The following is a 16872-nucleotide window of genomic DNA, read 5'->3' on the forward strand; positions in this document are numbered from 1 at the left end:
ACGCGCGCTCCCGCGGGCCGCGGGCTGGGGCGCCTCCGGGGGCGCCGGCTCGAGGGGGGCGCGCGAATCTCACTTCCGGTGAGCCCTCCGCGGGCCGTGATTGGGCCCGAAGCGGCGAGCGCGCGCCCGCCCAGCCAATCAGCGGCGGCGGCGCGGTCGGGGGCGGGGGAGCACGGTGGGGGCGCGCGCGGGCGGGGCGGAGCGGCCGCAGCCTGGTCGCCGCCCGCGGGCTTGTCCGACGCCCGCCCGGCTGTCCCCGCCGCCCTGCAGCCATGTGACCGCGCCGCCGCCCTCCGCGCGCCCGGCCCGCCCGCCCGCCCGCCGCGCGTCCGCGGCCCGGCCGCAGCCCAGGCCGCCGAGGGAGCGGCGGGGCCGGCGCCATGGCCGAGCGGGGCCGCCTGGGCCTGGCCGGCGCGCCCGCCGCGCTCAACACGCCGGTGCCCATGAACCTGTTCGCCACCTGGGAGGTGGACGGCTCCAGCCCCAGCTGCGTGCCCAGGTACGCCGCCGCCCGCCTGCCGCTTTGTTCCCGCGCGCACCTGCCGGCCACCCGGGACCGGCCACAGGGGACCTCGCGCCTGGGTCCCCACCCGAGGCCTGCACGCGGGACCGGCCACCTCGGACCTGCACCCGGGGCCCCCACCCGGGACAGTCCACCCGGGACCGTTCACTCTGGGATCCCCACTCGGGACCCACACCCCGGGCCGTCGCCTTTGCGCCCCACCTCGGGCACGCGCCTTCCGTGCGGACAACCCCTGATGCGTGGATGGTCCCTGAGGTCCTGGTCCCGTGCAGCGGAGGAAGTGGTCCCGGGTTTCTCAGGCCCCGCGGTCCCCCGAGGCTCTCCGAGGCGCACACCTGGTTGGCTCCCAACCGGCATCGTTGCACCTGCCTACCGATGCGATGACGGTGGAGTTGACTCAGGGTGTCTCTTCTCTCCACCGGGTACCATAGATTTCCTTTTGCGTCCAGCCACACTGTCAAGCCTGAGTGGCCTGGGAGTCACTCAGGGCACGCAGTGTCCAGAGGACACACAGATCTGGGACCACAATTTTATTCCTTCATCCTTCGTCCTTTTGAGGGTCTGGCCGTACCCCCTCTGTCCTGCTGGCGGGGGGTATCTGCCCCTTGCCTGTTTGCGCTATGCTGTGTAATTTAGGGACTTCCTTGTACATAAACACTGCTCCTTATATCCTACTGTTAATTTTGCCATCGCAAAAGATGCTGCCCTTTCCACTTGGGGGGAAGTGCCCTGTCCCCAGCGGTACAGCTGGACGAGGCTCACCCACAGGACAGCGCCATGGCCATCCCGACTCTACTCAGGCCTGTCGCTTCCCTGCTCCTCCTGCCAGCTTGAAGCTCTGCGGGTTTCTTCCTGATTCAGTGGTCCCTGCTGAGGAAGCTCCCAGTCTGAGGGGGAAGAGAGACAAACTCACACCAGGACCTGGTTCTGGAATGGACACCAGGCCACAAGGGCTGCAGGGGGGCGGCAGGGAAAAGCTCTCCCTGGGGAGATCCCCTGGCGGGACCAGAGGAAGTGGCCAGTGTGTACCGAGGAGGGTGTGCTCTGCCACAGCCCCTTCAACAGGTGTGCGAGCCAGGTGTTGGGGACGCAAAGGGTGCCGGGTGCCAGTGTTGCCCTCCAGAGCACAAGGCTGGTGGCTCAGGGCATTGGCTGTGCCGAGTGAAAAGGATGGGTGCTCCCAGACCTGTGTGGGGCCTTGGGAGGTTGTGGTGTCCGAGGGAGACCCACCTGCTTGCCTCTTGTTTGGGAAGTCTCAGGGGCACCTCCCCAGGCCTGGCCTCCCACCCCCTCCAACTTCCCGTCTTGGCATTTGGCCCAGTGTCGGGCGCCACAGCCAAAGGTCATCCTGGACCTTCCCCACCATGCTTCTCCTGTCTGTCACCCCTGCATCGTCACCCCCGCCCCCCGCTGGCTGCCGCCCCACGGCGCTCCCTGAGGGCATGCTTGCCCCCCTTCCTGCACCTCTTCAGCAGCTTCCTGGGGTGCCCCGAAAGACCACCGAAGTTTTGACCAGAGGGAGGTGAGGGAGGTGGCAGGTGGGCAGGGGTTGCGTGGTCGAGGGGCCCAGTCGGCCCCCCGCGGAGCTGGTGTAGGAAGCCCACTCTGGTGGGTGTGTGGGGAGGGCGGGGGCGGGGCCGCGCAGCGCTAGGTGCTGGGGGTCCACGGCTCTGCCTGGGTGGGGGGCGGGGGCCGGGACCTGGCGGGTTGCTCTGTAGGCGTGGGGCTGAGCAGCCGTCGGGGTGGGCAGGCGCAGAGCTCAAGGGTCAGACGCACAGAACAGCCCTTCTGCGCCCCGGCGCGGCCCTCCCCGCAGCACCCGGGCCCCCCGCTTGGACCCCCGAGCAGGCCTCCTTGGATAGGCTGTTCTTCGTTCCACTCGCTCGGAGACTTTATGTAGAAGGGATTCCACTCTATGTCCGTTTGCACGTCTCCTCTTGCCCGGTCTCTAAGTTTCTGAGCGGCATCGAGCTGATGTCTGTGCCTGCGGCGTGGTGTTCCCTGTAAGACAGCAGCACGTGTCTCTGCTTTGTGGGGGGACCTGTGGCTGTCCACAGTTTTGGGCCAGTTATGAATGCACCCCGTGGGCGGGCATTCTCGCACTGGCCCTCTGCCGCAGGCAGTAGGGTTTGGGGGGCGTGTGCTGGGCGTCACCACCAGGAGCCTTCCCAGAGCGGTTATGCCAGCTCCGGCCTCCCCACCCCCGACCCCTCCCAACCGCCCCGCATCCCCACTGCTCTGCCTTCTTGCCAGCACTGCCTGACTTTCAATTGTTGCCAATCTGGTGGGTGTGAAATGGTATTGTGGTTTTAATTTGAATTTCTGAGCACTGATGTAGGCCATTTGTACTTCCTTATCAGCGAAACTCCTGTTCATTTCTTTTGCCGATTTTTTCTCCTTTTTTCCCCCCTACTTGAGTCTCAGCAGCTTTTTAGGGACTGGTAATCCTTTTTCGGCAATGTGTTGACACCAGCCTCCTCTGATGATGCACGCTTCTTGGCTGTCTTTTCGAGGTCTGTGATGCCTCCTGAGGTGCACCCGGCGTTGGCCTTGGTCTTGTCTTGTGGTCTTTCCTTCCTGGTGGTGGCGGGAGAGCTCTCTGCTCTTCCCAGCAGCTGGTGCCAGGCCCACGGGGCTGTGACAGAGGCAGGCTCCGTTTCGTGGGTTTTCTCGAGGGAGTGGACAGCACCCCTTCCCAGTGACCCCCGGCCCTGGCGTCTTCCTATCCCTGCCCCTCTGCTGGGATTCCCAAAGCAGCCTCCTCGCCCGCCCGCACGCAGCTTCAGCGGGGTCTGGGGCATTTTGGACCCTAGCACTTGCCCCTTAATTTTCCTTCCTGTTGAGGCTTATGAATTAATTTCACGGGGTCGGACATCTTTCCACAGGCTTACTGCGCGTTCACATTTCTCCACATCCTCCTGTTGGCGCCCTCTGCCGGCCACAGAGGGTGAGCTCATACTCGCGGAAGGGCCTTCAGCTGGAAGTGTGAGCTTTGGCAGCCGCGTGTCCGGGTCCGCCACAGCCCGCAGGACGGGGATGTCTCCGTCACCCGCGGATGAGTGTCGAGCGCTCGGGGCCAGGCTCCCCCACCGGCCAGGTGCCCCGGGCATCGCGCATGGCAGCCCCGCGGCTCCCTCTCCACGTTGGTGGCATCGGCACGTGGTTTGAACCTGCTCCTGCCGGTGGGTGTTGGGGTCATTTCCTTTGGAGCTGTTGTGTTCAGAGCCACTGTGGCCATCCAGGGTCAGGACTTGGACCGCGTTTGCTCTTCTCTTCAGGATGGCTGGTCGCAGGGGAGGCGGGGGTGTGTCAACTATGAAGACACTGCGGGCTTTCCGAAGTGGTGGTACCACCTTGCATGGCCGCCAGCCGTTCTGTGCACGTTCTGTGTTACCGCCTTTTCAATTCCAGCCATTCTGGTGGCTGCACGATAGTTTCTCCTTGGGATCTCGCTCTGCACTTGTTGTGCGTGGGTGTTGGGTATAATCAAGAGCCTGACGTGGTCCTTCTCCTTTAACGACTGATGCAGTAAATTACGTCAATGGATATTCTAGCATTAAACTAACCTTTCACTCTTGGAAAAATACCAGCTTGGTCATGCCGTGTTCCCCTTCCTGTACGTGGGTAGACTGAGATTAAGATTTTGCTTAGGACTTTTGCATCTCTGTCTAGGGTCTGTAATCTCCTGCTCATCTACTGCCCTTAGCAGATTTTGGTGCCAAGATATCCTGCAGAAAGAGCGGTTGCATGGTATTGTTTGTGTGAAACAGGAACTGTTGGTTCCTTGAATGTGTGGGAGAAATCACCAGTACAATACCTGAGCTTGAAGTTGCTTTGGGGCAAGTGTAACTCCTGGCTCCATTTCTTTAATGATTGTAGGACACACACACCCCCACTTTAAGTTAGTTTCGGAAATATAGTTTTCTGGGAATTTGTCCATTTCGTCCAGATTTTCAAGTTTTTGGCAAAAAGTTGTTCGTAATATTCTTTTTTTTTTTTTTTTATGTCTGCAGGACCTTTAGAGCTGTCCCTTTTTAATTCCTGGTGTTGACTATTTCTGCACGTGGACATCCACACTCTGATCTATCTCACCAAGGGTTCATCATTTTTTTAAAAAATGAATATTCGTATCTTTATTTCTTTTCTTTCCGCTCATGCTCTTTATTTTTATGTTCCTGTTCTGATTTACTTATTTATTGGCTGCGTTGGGTGTTCGTTGCTGTGCACGGGCCTTCCCTAGTTGCGGCGAGCAGGGGCTGCTCTTTGTTGTGGTGCGTGGGCTTCTCATTGCGGTAGCTTCTCTTGTTGTGGAGCATGGGCTCTAGGCACGTGGGCTTCAGTAGTTGTGGCACGTGAGCTCAGCAGTTGTGGCTCTCGGGCTCTAGAGCACAGGCTCAGTAGCTGTGGCACATGGGCTTAGTTGCTCCGTGGCATGTAGGATCTTCCCGGACCAGGGCTTGAACCCGTGTCCCCTGCATTGGCAGGTGGATTCTTAACCACTGCACCACCAGGGAAGCCCTTTTTAAATTAATTAATTAATTAATTTTTTGGATGCTCTAATTTCTTTAAATAGCTCATTATTTTTTCTCCTTTCCTTTCACGTAAGATTTTATAAATGCAAAATAAGTAATGCTTTGGCTGCGTTTCACAAGCTTTTATATATAAAATCTAGCTTTTATATATAAAATCTTTCAGTTTAAAAACCTTTTTAAAAATTTCCATTATTCTCTCTTTGGCATGATGGGATATTTCAAAGTTTCTTAATATCCAAATGTATGGTTTTTTCCTTAGTTGCTTTTCCATTGCCGAATTCATTTCTTCTCTTTTTTTCTATTGTTCATTTCTAAGTTATGTTGTTGTCACAGAGGGTGGTCAGTATGACACCAGGTCCTTACGATGCTTTGGAACTTACTCTGTGGCCCTGTTTGAAGTCAGTGTTCATACACGTTCTGTCTGTCCTGAAAAGGGTCATGTGTTTGGCACTTGGCAGTGTCATGTTTGACACCTGTCCCTTTAGGTCATGCTTGGCTTTGTCTGTTTCTCCTGGAGTTCTGTCATTAGGTACATCCTGTTTAGAATCGCAATGCCTCCCGGTGTTTGAACTGGTCAGCGTGTCTCACTCCTGACCTGACAGTGCTTTTCATCAGAGCAAAGATTTGGTAACAGTGTAGCTCTCTGAGGTTTCTTTTGGGTATATTTGCCTGTCATATCTTTGCCCACCTTGTTTCTTTAAACTTTCCTGTATCTTTACAGGTTACACGTATCTTTGGTTGTTTGGCACGATCTAGATTTCGTTTTCATTCGATCTGACAGTCTTTATTTTCTAACTATAGGACATTCAGTCTGTCGTCCTTTATCTAAATTACTGATATTTGGGCTCACGTCTACCGTTTTATTTTTGTGCTTATTATTGTCTTACAGTTTTTACATTTCTTTCTCTTTTCTGTCATACCTTATTTTGCGTTTTTTTTCCTTATTCTATTTCCCTTTCTATTAGTTTGAAACTTGTCACTACTACTTCTTCACTGGTTACCATATAAATTGTAAATTGCGTACTTGTTGTTACAATTTAAAGTTAGTTGTAAATTCTCTTCCTGAACAACACGGGGACCTTAGAGCACATTATTCTGACCCAACACTTTCACGTACACATGCTTTTGTTTAGAGTATTTTAACTGTCTTCTTTTTTAGCCCATATGAGGTTATTATTACTTTATATTGTTTTTTTCTTTATATTGTTAATACTTGATTAATCTCAAAACTCTCACCACTCTTTTTTTTTTTTTTTTTTTTTTTTTTGCGGTACGTGGGCCTCTCGCTGTTGTGGCCTCTCCCGTTGCGGAGTGCAGGCTCCGGACGCGCAGGCTCAGCGGCCATGGCTCATCGGCCCAGCCGCTCCGCGGCATGTGGGATCTTCCCGGACCGGGGCACGAACCCGTGTCCCCTGCATCGGCAGGCAGACTCTCAACCACTGCGCCACCAGGGAAGCCCTCACCACTTTCTTTTCTTTATTCTTTTTGTATCTCTGGACTCGGAATCATTTTTCTCCTTGTGTCGGAAAATGCATCTTCAGAGTTTTTTCAGTGAGGATCTGCAGATAACTAACTGTTCTTTCAGTGTATCTGAAAATGTTTACCCTCGTCCTGGAGGGTGTCCTCCCGGTTGTGGGGTCCCGGGCAGCATCTCCCCCGACTTGGCTCTCAGTTCTGCTGTTGAGAGGTCAGTGCCAGTCAGCCGTGATTGGTTGGAAGGTCTGTCCTTTCTCCCTAGTGGCTCTGCAGTCACCTCTTTGCTGTGCCTGAGTTGGGGTCATTGGCCTTTTTGACTCTGTGGGGTGGTGATTTTCATCAGGCACTTTCTCTGCAGTAGTCGTCTCCTCCTGTCTGTCTGCTCACCCCCAGAACACGCCGGCCCTTTGTCAGCCCTTCCCTCTGATGTCACTGAGACCGGCCACCGGGCAGTCTCTGCTCGTCCCTGTTTCAGTGGCCAGTTCTCAGCCCTCTTTTCTGCAGAGGCGCGTCCGCGTCCCCCTGCACCCCGGCCTGCAGGAGGGTGTGCGGGGCAGGCGGGATCGGCCGTCCCCCACCGTGGGCAGAGCGGGCACGGAGTGGCACTTGGCGCGTGCCTGTGGTTGAACAGGATGCCGTGTTCAGGACCCTGGGCTTCGTTTGGAGGTCTGGGGAGTCACCAGTCTGTTGCGGGGTGTGAGTTTAGTTGGAGGCTGAGCTCTGGTTGGACGTGTGGGTGGGGGAGGCGGGGCGGGGAGGGCAGCACACGGGGTTGAGAGTGGGCTCGGGGCTCGGCAGCTTCTGAGCGATGAGAGCCGCGTTGAGGGAGAGACTGAGGCACCTGACCCCAGCTATCCAGACCTGTGGGCTGGGCATCTCTGGGGGAGGCCTGGCCCCTTGCTGGAGTCAGCGCAGCTCCATTCAGCGCCCCCTGACCACCCTGTGGCGGGCAGTGCCCAGCCCCGGTGCACACCTGGGCGGTGGCCTGCTCCTCCGGCAGGTGTCGAGGTGGGCAGTAGCCCTCTGTGGGCGCAGTGCTGTAAACGTATCGTCTTCCCGAGTTGGCTTTCGTGCGGAAGGAATTGGCCACGTGGGGCAGGTGTCATCTCATGTGATGCTTAGTGACCCATCAACCAGGTGGGGCCCCTCAGTCGCCCCGCTGCCTGTCCCTCTCTTCCCGGGATCTGGGCTCCAAAACAAGCTCCCCTCTCCCTCTCCCCAGCATGCCCAGCATCCCACCCCAGGAGGGTCGGATGATGAAGGGCGTCTGGGAGCAGGTGGGTGGGGCTGGGGGACTATTCCAGAGAGTTGCTCTGCAGTCAGGAGCAATGACGGGCACGTGGAGGCATCATGGTTGGATCTTCAGGGTCCTTCAGGAGCCCGAGCATCACTTGGTGTGGCCAGAGTGACCCATCACAGAGATAGGGGTGCTCAGGGGCAGGCACGCAGGGAATGGCAGGATGGGGCAGCCCTGACGCTGAGCGGCCTGGTGCTGCTGTCCCACCCAGGCCCCACCAGTCCCGTGTGTCCTTCTGCCAGTACGACCGAGTCTCATCAGACACTCCAGACCGGGCCCCTCAGCTTCTGGTCTCGGTGGGAACTGGCTCGCAGTTGTCATTCCCGCTGGTGCTGGGTATTTTGGGCTGCAGCATGCGCTGGGCGGTGAGTGTGGGAGCTGCTGGCTCCCCCCTGCTGCCTGCGCCTGGCCGCTCTTGTGGTTGTTAGACAGTGGCCCTGAAAGAAGCCCTAAAAATAGCAGGTGAGTGTATGTGGAAGCTGAGTTCCCTCCGGCCCTGGAGGTGCGTTGCCACGGATGTGTCCTCAGCCAAGGAGGACTTTGCAGAGGGCTGTGATGCATGTGAGGACACCCCTGTCCTGAAGAACGGAATTTCTAGTAAAGCACTTTCTACTCCTGAGTGTCTCCAGCCCGCGTGGCCCCTGCCCGCCCCTGGAGAAGGCAACGCTCTGTGCTCTGTGCTTTACGGGCTGAGACGTGCGTGTTCTCCGGAGCCCCTTCTCAGCAGCAGCGGACACGCAGCGCCCAGCTCTGCTGGCCTGGTAGCTCTTCCCATTGGAGGTCAAGGCCGAGGTCTGGGGTCTTCTGCATGGATGGGCCAGAACGGGCCCTGGGGGCGCATCTGCAGCCACGAGGTGGTGGGAGGTGCTGCGGACTGAGCGCGTCTGTCCTTCTTCCTGCCAGACGCGAGGCAGCCAGCCGGGCCCCGCCGCCCCCACCGGCCTTTCCTCATCTCCCCAGCCCTACCACGACGCCTCCCTGGTCCGGGGCAGCATCCAGCTACCGTTCTGAGAAGGGACGCTCCTGGTGGCCTGGCCACAGGGCACCTTTGTCCCGATGGCAGGAGAGGATGGGGAGGGATGGCAGAGGGACGGGGACGAGCAGTGTCTGCACGGGGGGCTCAGGTCCACCAGCAGTGAGGACCACCGCCCCACAGTGGTCAGGACAGAGTGGAGCGGCTGGGAGGCGTCACAAGGAGCCTGGCCCGGCCTCTTCTCCTTGGGCAGACACACCGGGTCTTGCCCTTGGCAGGAAGGGAAGCACCTCTCCTGTCTCCCGTCCTGGCCATCAGCTGGCTCCGTTTTCACTGTCCGTGGGGCGATTCCCTCCACCCCCTGCCAGGACGAGCAGCCCTACACACACCGTGAGTCCCGAGGAGAGCAGCGTGGGCTTGGGCGTCTCTGCCCCCTTGAAGGTGGAACCCTGTTGGCGGGGAGTTGGCCCTCGGAGGCACTCCCCTCTGGTCAGATGTGGCTGTGGCCTTCGGCGGCCTGGGTTCCGACCGCCTCTGCCCCGCGTCACCTGCACGGGCTGCGTGCTCCTCCAGTTGGCGCTGGGCTCCCTCGTCTTTGCCCACTTTACTCTGTAGGGCCTGCGTCCCCATTGGGACAGTGGTAATGCTGCTCCGGGGAGACCCTTAGTGAGGAGCCTTGGATCCTTGACAGCTGGGACACTGGCATCTTTCCCTTAACCGGAGCCTCGTTTTCAAGTCCTGCAGCCGACCTCGCGGCAGTGATGGTGTGTCATCTTTTATCGGATCACGGCCAGTCAGGATCTTCCTACTTTTAGATGCAGACAGGATGGGATGAGGCTTTCCGGCACAGTTTGCATGTGGGGCTTCAGGTGCCGCCGTGTCAGGGCTGGCTCTGTGGAGGTGTCCTCAGGCCTCGGAGGACATTGTCACCACCCTAGGGCCCCCGGCAACCAGCACCCACATCCCTGCTTCTGAACCCAGGTGGGGGCTCCCCCTGCTCGGGGGTGTCGTGACTCACACAAGGCTGGTCCCTGTTGTCTGGGAGCAGACACGGTGCATCTCCAAGGCGCGCCCGAAAGTGCCTCAGACAAGTGTCGTGCTGGGGCGAGTGTCCTGGTGGGTGCTGCCCTGGGCGCCCCCTTGGTTCCTTCTCTGAGCTCCGCCAAGGGGCCGGCTGGGTACAGCCACCCGGAGGTACCCCGTGGCAGGTCACGGGAGGGGAGTGGAGGGCGCGTGGCCATTCCACGCTCTGTGGTGGCCCAGGGCCCTCCCGCCCTACCCGTCCAGGCTGGATGCGCCAGGCAGTGAGGGCAGGGTGAGCTTTGGGTTCTGGGCTCCTGTGACCAAGCCCACGGCCAGGACACTGCTGCCGGCTCCCGGTCAGGGTCCCTATGGGGTACCCCCCGTCTGTGCCCCTGCTGTGCTTGCCCCCACCCCAACAGGAGCACGCTGTCTCTTGCTTATTCCCGCTCGGGCTCCGGACTTTCTGCTGTAACTGGTTGCAGCGTGACTTAAGAGTTGTCACGGTTTGACAAGTTAATGGAGAGTGACAGTCACCACACCCCGAACTGCGTGCCCCTGGCCGGCCTGGCTGTGCCAGGAGATGAGCTGCGTGTGGAGCATGTTTCCAAACGCTGTGATTGTCGATGCAGTGCTGGGCGCCCACCCCCGGGAGAGGAGTGAGAATGGGGCGAGACTGAGCTGCCAGCTGGGGGGGGCATGGGGCCCCACTCAGAATGAGGGCTTCCCAGAGGAGGGGGCATGGGACAGGCCGAGAGTCCGGTGGCAACGGCCTGAGGCCGCAGGAGAGGCACATGTCTGGGTCCATCAGGGCCAACCAAGGACCGCCCCTGGGACCAGGCGGGTGGTGGGCTGTACACAGATGCCGAGTGGCACAGGGACCCGGCTCCCCCACCAGCCACTCGCCCCTCGGGCCCTCGGCTGGTCATGCTGTGAGCACGGCCCTGTGCTTGCCCTGCAGGCCGTTGTCCTGGGTTTGTGCCAAAGCGGCCGAGGCAGAGCTGATGGGGGTGCCCCGCTGCAGGTCCCCGCAGGGGACACGGGACCTTGACCGTCAGGGTTTGGGCGGCGGTGGGGGGCTCTGATGCCTCCCCCCACCCCCCCCAGCCGCAGCTCGCCAACACCCGCCTGTGGGCTTGCCTCTGGCAGGTCATCGAAGGCTTCAGACGTTTGTTTATTAGTAACGGGGTCGGAGGTAGGACCACTGCACCTGAGCCCCTGGGGCCGTGCTGGGGTCACCCACAGTCTCGGTGTCATGCCAGCTTTGTGGCGATGGTGAAGGTCGTTCTAGGGGAGAAGCGCAGCACAGACGGGGACCCCCCCACCTCCCCAGCGGGAGGAGCGAGTCTGTTGGGAGGCCCTGTGCAGCCAGGCCTCTCCCGACCCGCGGAGAGAACTCCACACCTCTGTCCCCTTTCACATCTGCCTCCTGGAGAAAAGGGGACAACGCCTGGTAGAAAAGCCGCCCTCCCCCAGAGCCTTGGGCCTGGCTCAGCGGACAGGCCGACATTCCATCCCCGCCGCCACCGCAGAGGCCTCGTGGAGGGGGCAGCTGCTACACCAGCTGCTCGGGGACGGCCGCTGGAAAGCTGGGGCATCCCATCCCGCACGTGCTCTGTACCCAAGATAGGCGCCTAGCGCTGCCGTCCTTCTGCAGAGAAGGTTTCTGGGGCAGTGTGCATGGGCCGTGGGACAAGAGAGGGCGGCTGCGTAGGCCCCAGCCCAGCGCCTTCCTGCTGAAAACCAGCTCCTTTAAAGGAGGGCACAGTGGGCAACAGTGTAAGTGGGATTTCCAGTTAAGCTGTTTGTGTTAGGAATAAAAAGACGTGTCTGGTCAGACCGTTTAGAAGAGAGTTCCTTGGGGATCCCCTCCTACTCGGGGGTCTTTCCAATTCCCTTTAAGAGTGGAGTGAAGATGAGAACCTTTCTCAGTGAGACATGCAGCCTGGCAGCCCCATTTTTGCATGTTACTGACCTAGAGAGAAAGGGTGTCAGGTTCACCCGGACCCAGAGCCTTGCGGGAGGGAAATTGGGAAACTCATAGCAGTAGAGCATTACAGATGTCCAGGGCTCTAGTTTAATTTCCTCCCCCTGCTGTGGAGTTAACTCAGGTGAAGCTAGGATGTTACACAGCTGTTTCCTCCCGAGCTAGCTCAGCCGGCTGTGGGCCGCCCCCAGGAGGCCTCTCGAGGCTGACCCGCGCCCCCTTCCCCAGGCGGGTGGCCGTGGCGCTGCTGTGCGCTGGTTTGTGAAGGAGAAGGCCGTGGAGCCAGGTGATGGGCAGAGGCCTCCGGGGAGGTGCGCCTGTGGTTTGTAGGGGCCCTGGGCACGGCTGGTGGGCTGCAGCCCCTCCCCGCGTGGCCCCGACCAGACCCTCTCCTCGCCTCTCATGCCCGCGTGCCTGACTTGGCATTTCCACCGACGTTCGAGATTTGCTTCCTGGCACCTGGATGTCCTGGGGACCGGACCTGGTTGAGGAGGGGACCCCGGGCCTCCAGGAGCTCTGGGGGAGTCTAGGGTGCTTGGACCCCCAGGCTCAGCCTCTGTGGTGCAGTGCATCAGGGGCCTGGGAGCCTGAGCATCCCCTGGAGGCACCAGTGTGGGGCGGGGCAGGTGGCAGGAACCTTCTGGTCTCCTCAGAGCCTGTAACGACTCAGCGGGCTTCTCGCGATGGCTGGGCGTGGTCCAGGCGGCCCTCTGTGTGGGCACAGCAGGGACCCCTGCAGCGTCCCCTGGGGACTGGTGGGGCCCAGTACGCCCTCACTGAGAGCAAGCCTGTGGGTCCACGGCGGCTGCATTACCTCAGAGCAGGTGCACCTGGTGCCTATCTCAGGGAGGAGACCTTGTTCTCCACCGAGCGGGGCTGGAACCTCTGCTGTTGGAAGAGGGAACTCAGGGTGAACCCCTGCATCCGTACCCACACCCGGTGGGGGGAGGCTCCAGCTGGCACCAGCCCCGCCCCCTTGTGGCTTGGGGTCTCGGGGCCTCTCTGTGGAGGACAGGCCGTGAGGCAGGACCCACCTGAGCAGACGCAGTGGTGGCTTCCCACCAGGGAAGCAGGGGCCCCCAGGGGTGACCGCTGTGCCCGTGGTGGGGAGTGGCCGAGCCTGGGGGGCTGGTGTGTCTGATCGCTGGCCCGACCTCAGTGTGACCCTGCCCCTTGCCTGGTGACAGCCCTGGTGTGGCCAGTGCCTGCCCGGACGGAGGGCAGTGGTATGGCTGAGAAGAGGGACCTGGGGCTCCGGGGCAGCAGACAGCCAGGACCCAAGACCCAGCGTTTCCAGGAGGGCCAGCTGCTGGGATTGAGGTGTGCGGTGAGCACGGACCCTGTCTGGAGCCTGCTTTGGAGAGGAGGGAGCAGCAGTAGCTGGGGGGACTCGGGGGGGGGGGGTGCCGTGATGGGGGGGTACCGGGAGGAATGGCCGTGTGTTGGCTGCTGTGAGAAGCAGCTCTCCTCAGGTCACCCCTGTTTCTCAGCAGAGCGAGCAATGGAGCGAGGTGGGGCGGAGGGGGATGTGAGGTGTTGGTCCAGGGAGGAGGGGGGCCCGGGAAGGTTGGGGGCCGGACGTCCGTGTCGCGGACCTGGGTGGCCAGATGGTGCCAGGGGTTGTCCGGGCTGTGTCCAGCATCTCAGGTGGAGAATATTGGTGAACTGGGTGCCCCAGGAGGGACCAGAGGGAGGGAGATGGGGTGCTAGGCTGGGGGCTGGCCTGGGGTGACCCACAGTGGGTCCAGCGCTAGAGGACGTGGGCCGGAAGATGGGCGGCGGTCCGACAGGAGGTCCGAGCGTGGGGCCTCCTGGAGACAGGATGAGGCCCCGGTGGGGTGGGGTTGCCTGCAGGCTGTGTCCGTGGGAGGAAGAGGGACGTGGGGTTCCTGGGATTCCGCTGGCTGGGGCATCCGTTCCAGCTGAGGCGCGTCCTGCGCTGGCCTCTGTGACTTGCCCGGCCAGCCCCCCAGCTGGGACCCGCAGCATTCCTCCCTTCCCCGGTGATGGGGGGCAGGGCCGCGTGGCTCAGCTTCCTGGTGACTAGCCCTTTTATCACCTCTGTCACCTTCACCCGGATCCCGCTTTATGCCCCGTCGGGTGCCGCGTGCCCTTTCAGTCCGTGACATCAGCCTGCTGCTCGTTTCTGTTATCATTCTTTCTTTGTTTTGCTCTTCCTCTGCTATTTTTGGTCACTTATTCCTTGGAAATTGGTGAAGATTGATTGAGTTTTCTTTATTACCCCCTCCAGGAAATCTGTTTTCAAGTTCCTTTATCGTGTGCTTGAAAAGTGAGAATTCCCAGCATTGACGGGAAACCAGCATCCCTCCCTCCCTCGCAAGCAAGTGAGGGCCTTACCGAGTGGGCTGTGCACCCCTCTCCCGGCCCCCCTCGGTACCAGAACCCTGCTCACAAGGGGGCCAGCCTCCACACGCCTTCCGCTCCGCCCAGGCGCCCGCTCGGTCCTCGCACCCCGGGGACGGAGGAGCCGCTGGGGCTGTGTCCCCTGGCCTCTAGTGGTTTTGACGAGTGCGGTAAGCCTGCCAGTGGTTCCCCTGTGGGCGGCGTGTGTTCTCTGGTTGCTAGGAAGTGTTTTTCTTTGGATTTGGCACGTCTGGGTGTGTTTATTATCACATTTTTACTTCATCCTCCTTGGGACTCAGTGTCTGCCCAGCTGGTTTTGGAGGAATTCTCGTCTGGGGTCTGGTCGGATGTCCTGCTTCCCCTCCTCTGTCTCCAGTCGCCCTTCCTGGCGGGAGCCGCGCCCAGCAGCGTCCAGTGCCAGCTCTGACCATGAGGGGCTGCCCTCAGCTCCGTGGTTGGGCCACGTGGGCAGCCCCCCGGGGCACACAGGAGCCCCTGAGCAGAAGCCCTGGCTGTGCCGACCCTTTCCTGGCCGCAGCGGCCGTGGTGAAGTCCGGTGGGCACTGCACCCGGCCCTCAGATGGTGGGATTGCTCGGCCCCCAGGGCCTCCCGGGCTTCCCGGGGGAGGCGTCTCTGCAGGGAGCCACGTGGCACAAACTGGAGGAGGTGCAGGTGGAGGTCTTGGTCCAGCGTCCAGGGTTCCTCCTGGGGCTCCAGCCCCTGGGCGCAGGTGCTAAGGGCTCAGTCTCCTGCTGAACAGCAGCCCCTGTGACCCCCTGCCAAGGAGCGGGTCTTGATTCCTAAGTGAGAAGTTCAACCCTAGATGCGCCCTGTCTGGGGCAGAGCAGAAATCCTCCGAGAAGGCTCAAGCCCCATCCCTACTGTCAGCTCAGGTGGGTAGCAAAGTGCCACAGGCCTGTAGCTTAAACAGCATTTAGTTCTCACAGTTCTGAGGGCTGGAAGTCAAAAGTCTTGGTGCCAGCAGGTCCGGTGTCTGGTGGGGGCTGCATCCTGGTTCATAGATGGTGTCTCCCTGTGTCCTCACTGGGGGAAGGGGTGAGGGAGCTCCCTGGGGTCCCTTTTACAAGGGCACTAACCCCATTCACGAGGGCTCCACCCTCCTGACCTCATCACCTCCCAGAAGTCCCTCCTCCTGATAGCATCACAGTGGGGCTTAGGGCTTCGACATATGGATTTGGGGGAAACAATAGCCTGTAGCCCCCGCTGTGCCCCCAGTGTTTTCAGGGGCACCTGGGGCAGGGCACACTCTGCTCCCCTCACAGACGCTTCCAGGGTGCATGTGGCTGCTGCCCTCTGTGCCCTCCCCAGACCCGGTGCCTGTGGGCAGTGGGCCTGCAGTGGAGCGTGCCCACAGCCTGGGACCTGGAGCTTGTCGGGTCCTTGTAGACCACCTGCTGTAAGACACCAGAGGTGCGTGTCCCACCTCGCCCGCCCTGACTGCTCTGGCTCTCTCGACACCCTGTTGTCTGACAACCTGGAGCCACCGAACTCCCCCAGACGGCCACACTCCGCACCCAGCAGGGCGTGCTCTTTCCCATCCGTGAGCCTGCCCACTGCGGGGCCACCAGAGGCTGCCCCGTCACGGTGTCCCACGGCGGCCCTGCTTGTCAGCGCATGCGGCCCAGGTGCTCTCCCGTCACCGTGGGCCCCGCTCCGCCAGCCCTCGTGGGCACCTGTCCCTGGACTGTGTTGCCTGGAGGGAGCCTGGGGACTCAGGGTCCCCAGAGAGAAGGCTCTGGCTCCTTGCTGGTGTGGCCTGGGGATGCGCCTGGACAGGCCGGGCTGGGGCGAGGCCAGGGTGGTCTCTCTGAGCCCTTGGGAAAGCTGAATGTTAAAGGAGCCGGGGAACAGGCCACCTCCTTCCAGGGCCACCCCCGAGTGTGCCCTCCCCCCCCCCCCCCGCCCCATGGGAAGTTGGGAGTGGGGCAGGAGATGGGTAGATTTTGGCAAAGAAGCAGGAGGAAGGCCATCACCTTCACTCTATCCAGGCAGACCGCAGGGCTTGCGGCCAGCTGGGCCCTTGCTGTCCCGGCTGTGAGTCACCTGGACCACAGCTTCCCGCCTGCAGCAAGGCTGAGCGGGGCCACTGCTCGGTCCCTGAAGTCCCCTGTGGTGCGGTCCAGCCGGCAGGCTGTGCAGGAGGGCATGCGGCCCAACCAAGGTGCTTATGGCCTGCGCCGTCCTCTGCACCCGGCTTCCCTGTGCTGGCCTTGCCGAGGAAGGGCCCCACCCGCAGGAAAGTGCTGGGCAGGGGCTCTTTCCCGCCTGAGGACCCCGTCTCCCTCGCGACCAGGACAGTGCGGGGCTCCCCTCCAGTGGCTAGTGAGGTGTACCCGCGTGCCCAGGGCCTCTGGTCACTCAGGCGGGGGACGGAGGCCCAGAAGGCCCAAGGAAGGAGGTTCCGATGGCCAGGCCCGGGTCCTGGGATGGCTGACGGCTCTCACGTGTAACAGCCTTGTGGCCGGCTGGCTGGAGCTCTCTGGGTCCTGGGCCCTGTGTTGAGGTTATGCGTGTGTCCCAGTGTTGTCTGCCCAGCCCCCTCGGGGCGGCCCTCCCTGCTGTGGACACAGGGTGCTCTCTGCAGGCGCCTGGGCCCATGTGTGTGGCCCAGCGTGTGGCCGTGCTGGCCTCTGACGCAACACGCACCACCTCCTTGGAGGGACTGGCTCTTCTGCCCC

General features: G+C 60.9%; 1 protein-coding gene across 4 annotated transcripts in view; it reads left to right on the forward strand.

Moving 5' to 3' along the window:
• Window positions 1-294: 294 nt before the first annotated feature.
• Window positions 295-16872, forward strand: part of PACS2 (phosphofurin acidic cluster sorting protein 2) — a 63273-nt gene continuing 46695 nt past the window's right edge. For 2 of the 4 annotated variants that reach the window (XM_022575911.2, XM_089908298.1), the window contains exon 1: window positions 296-499. In XM_022575911.2, coding sequence (XP_022431619.2) covers window positions 381-499 — 119 coding nt within the window. In that variant the 5' untranslated portion in view covers window positions 296-380. Of the gene's footprint in view, window positions 500-16872 lie in introns of all 4 variants that reach the window. The other 2 variants (XM_089908300.1, XM_022575910.2) reach the window with 2 other exon arrangements.

The sequence above is a fragment of the Delphinapterus leucas genome, chromosome 2, assembly GCF_059928025.1.
Source record: "Delphinapterus leucas isolate spDelLeu-1000000601 "Yukka" chromosome 2, BTC_Dleu_Yukka2, whole genome shotgun sequence".
NCBI classification, from domain to species: domain Eukaryota; kingdom Metazoa; phylum Chordata; class Mammalia; order Artiodactyla; family Monodontidae; genus Delphinapterus; species Delphinapterus leucas.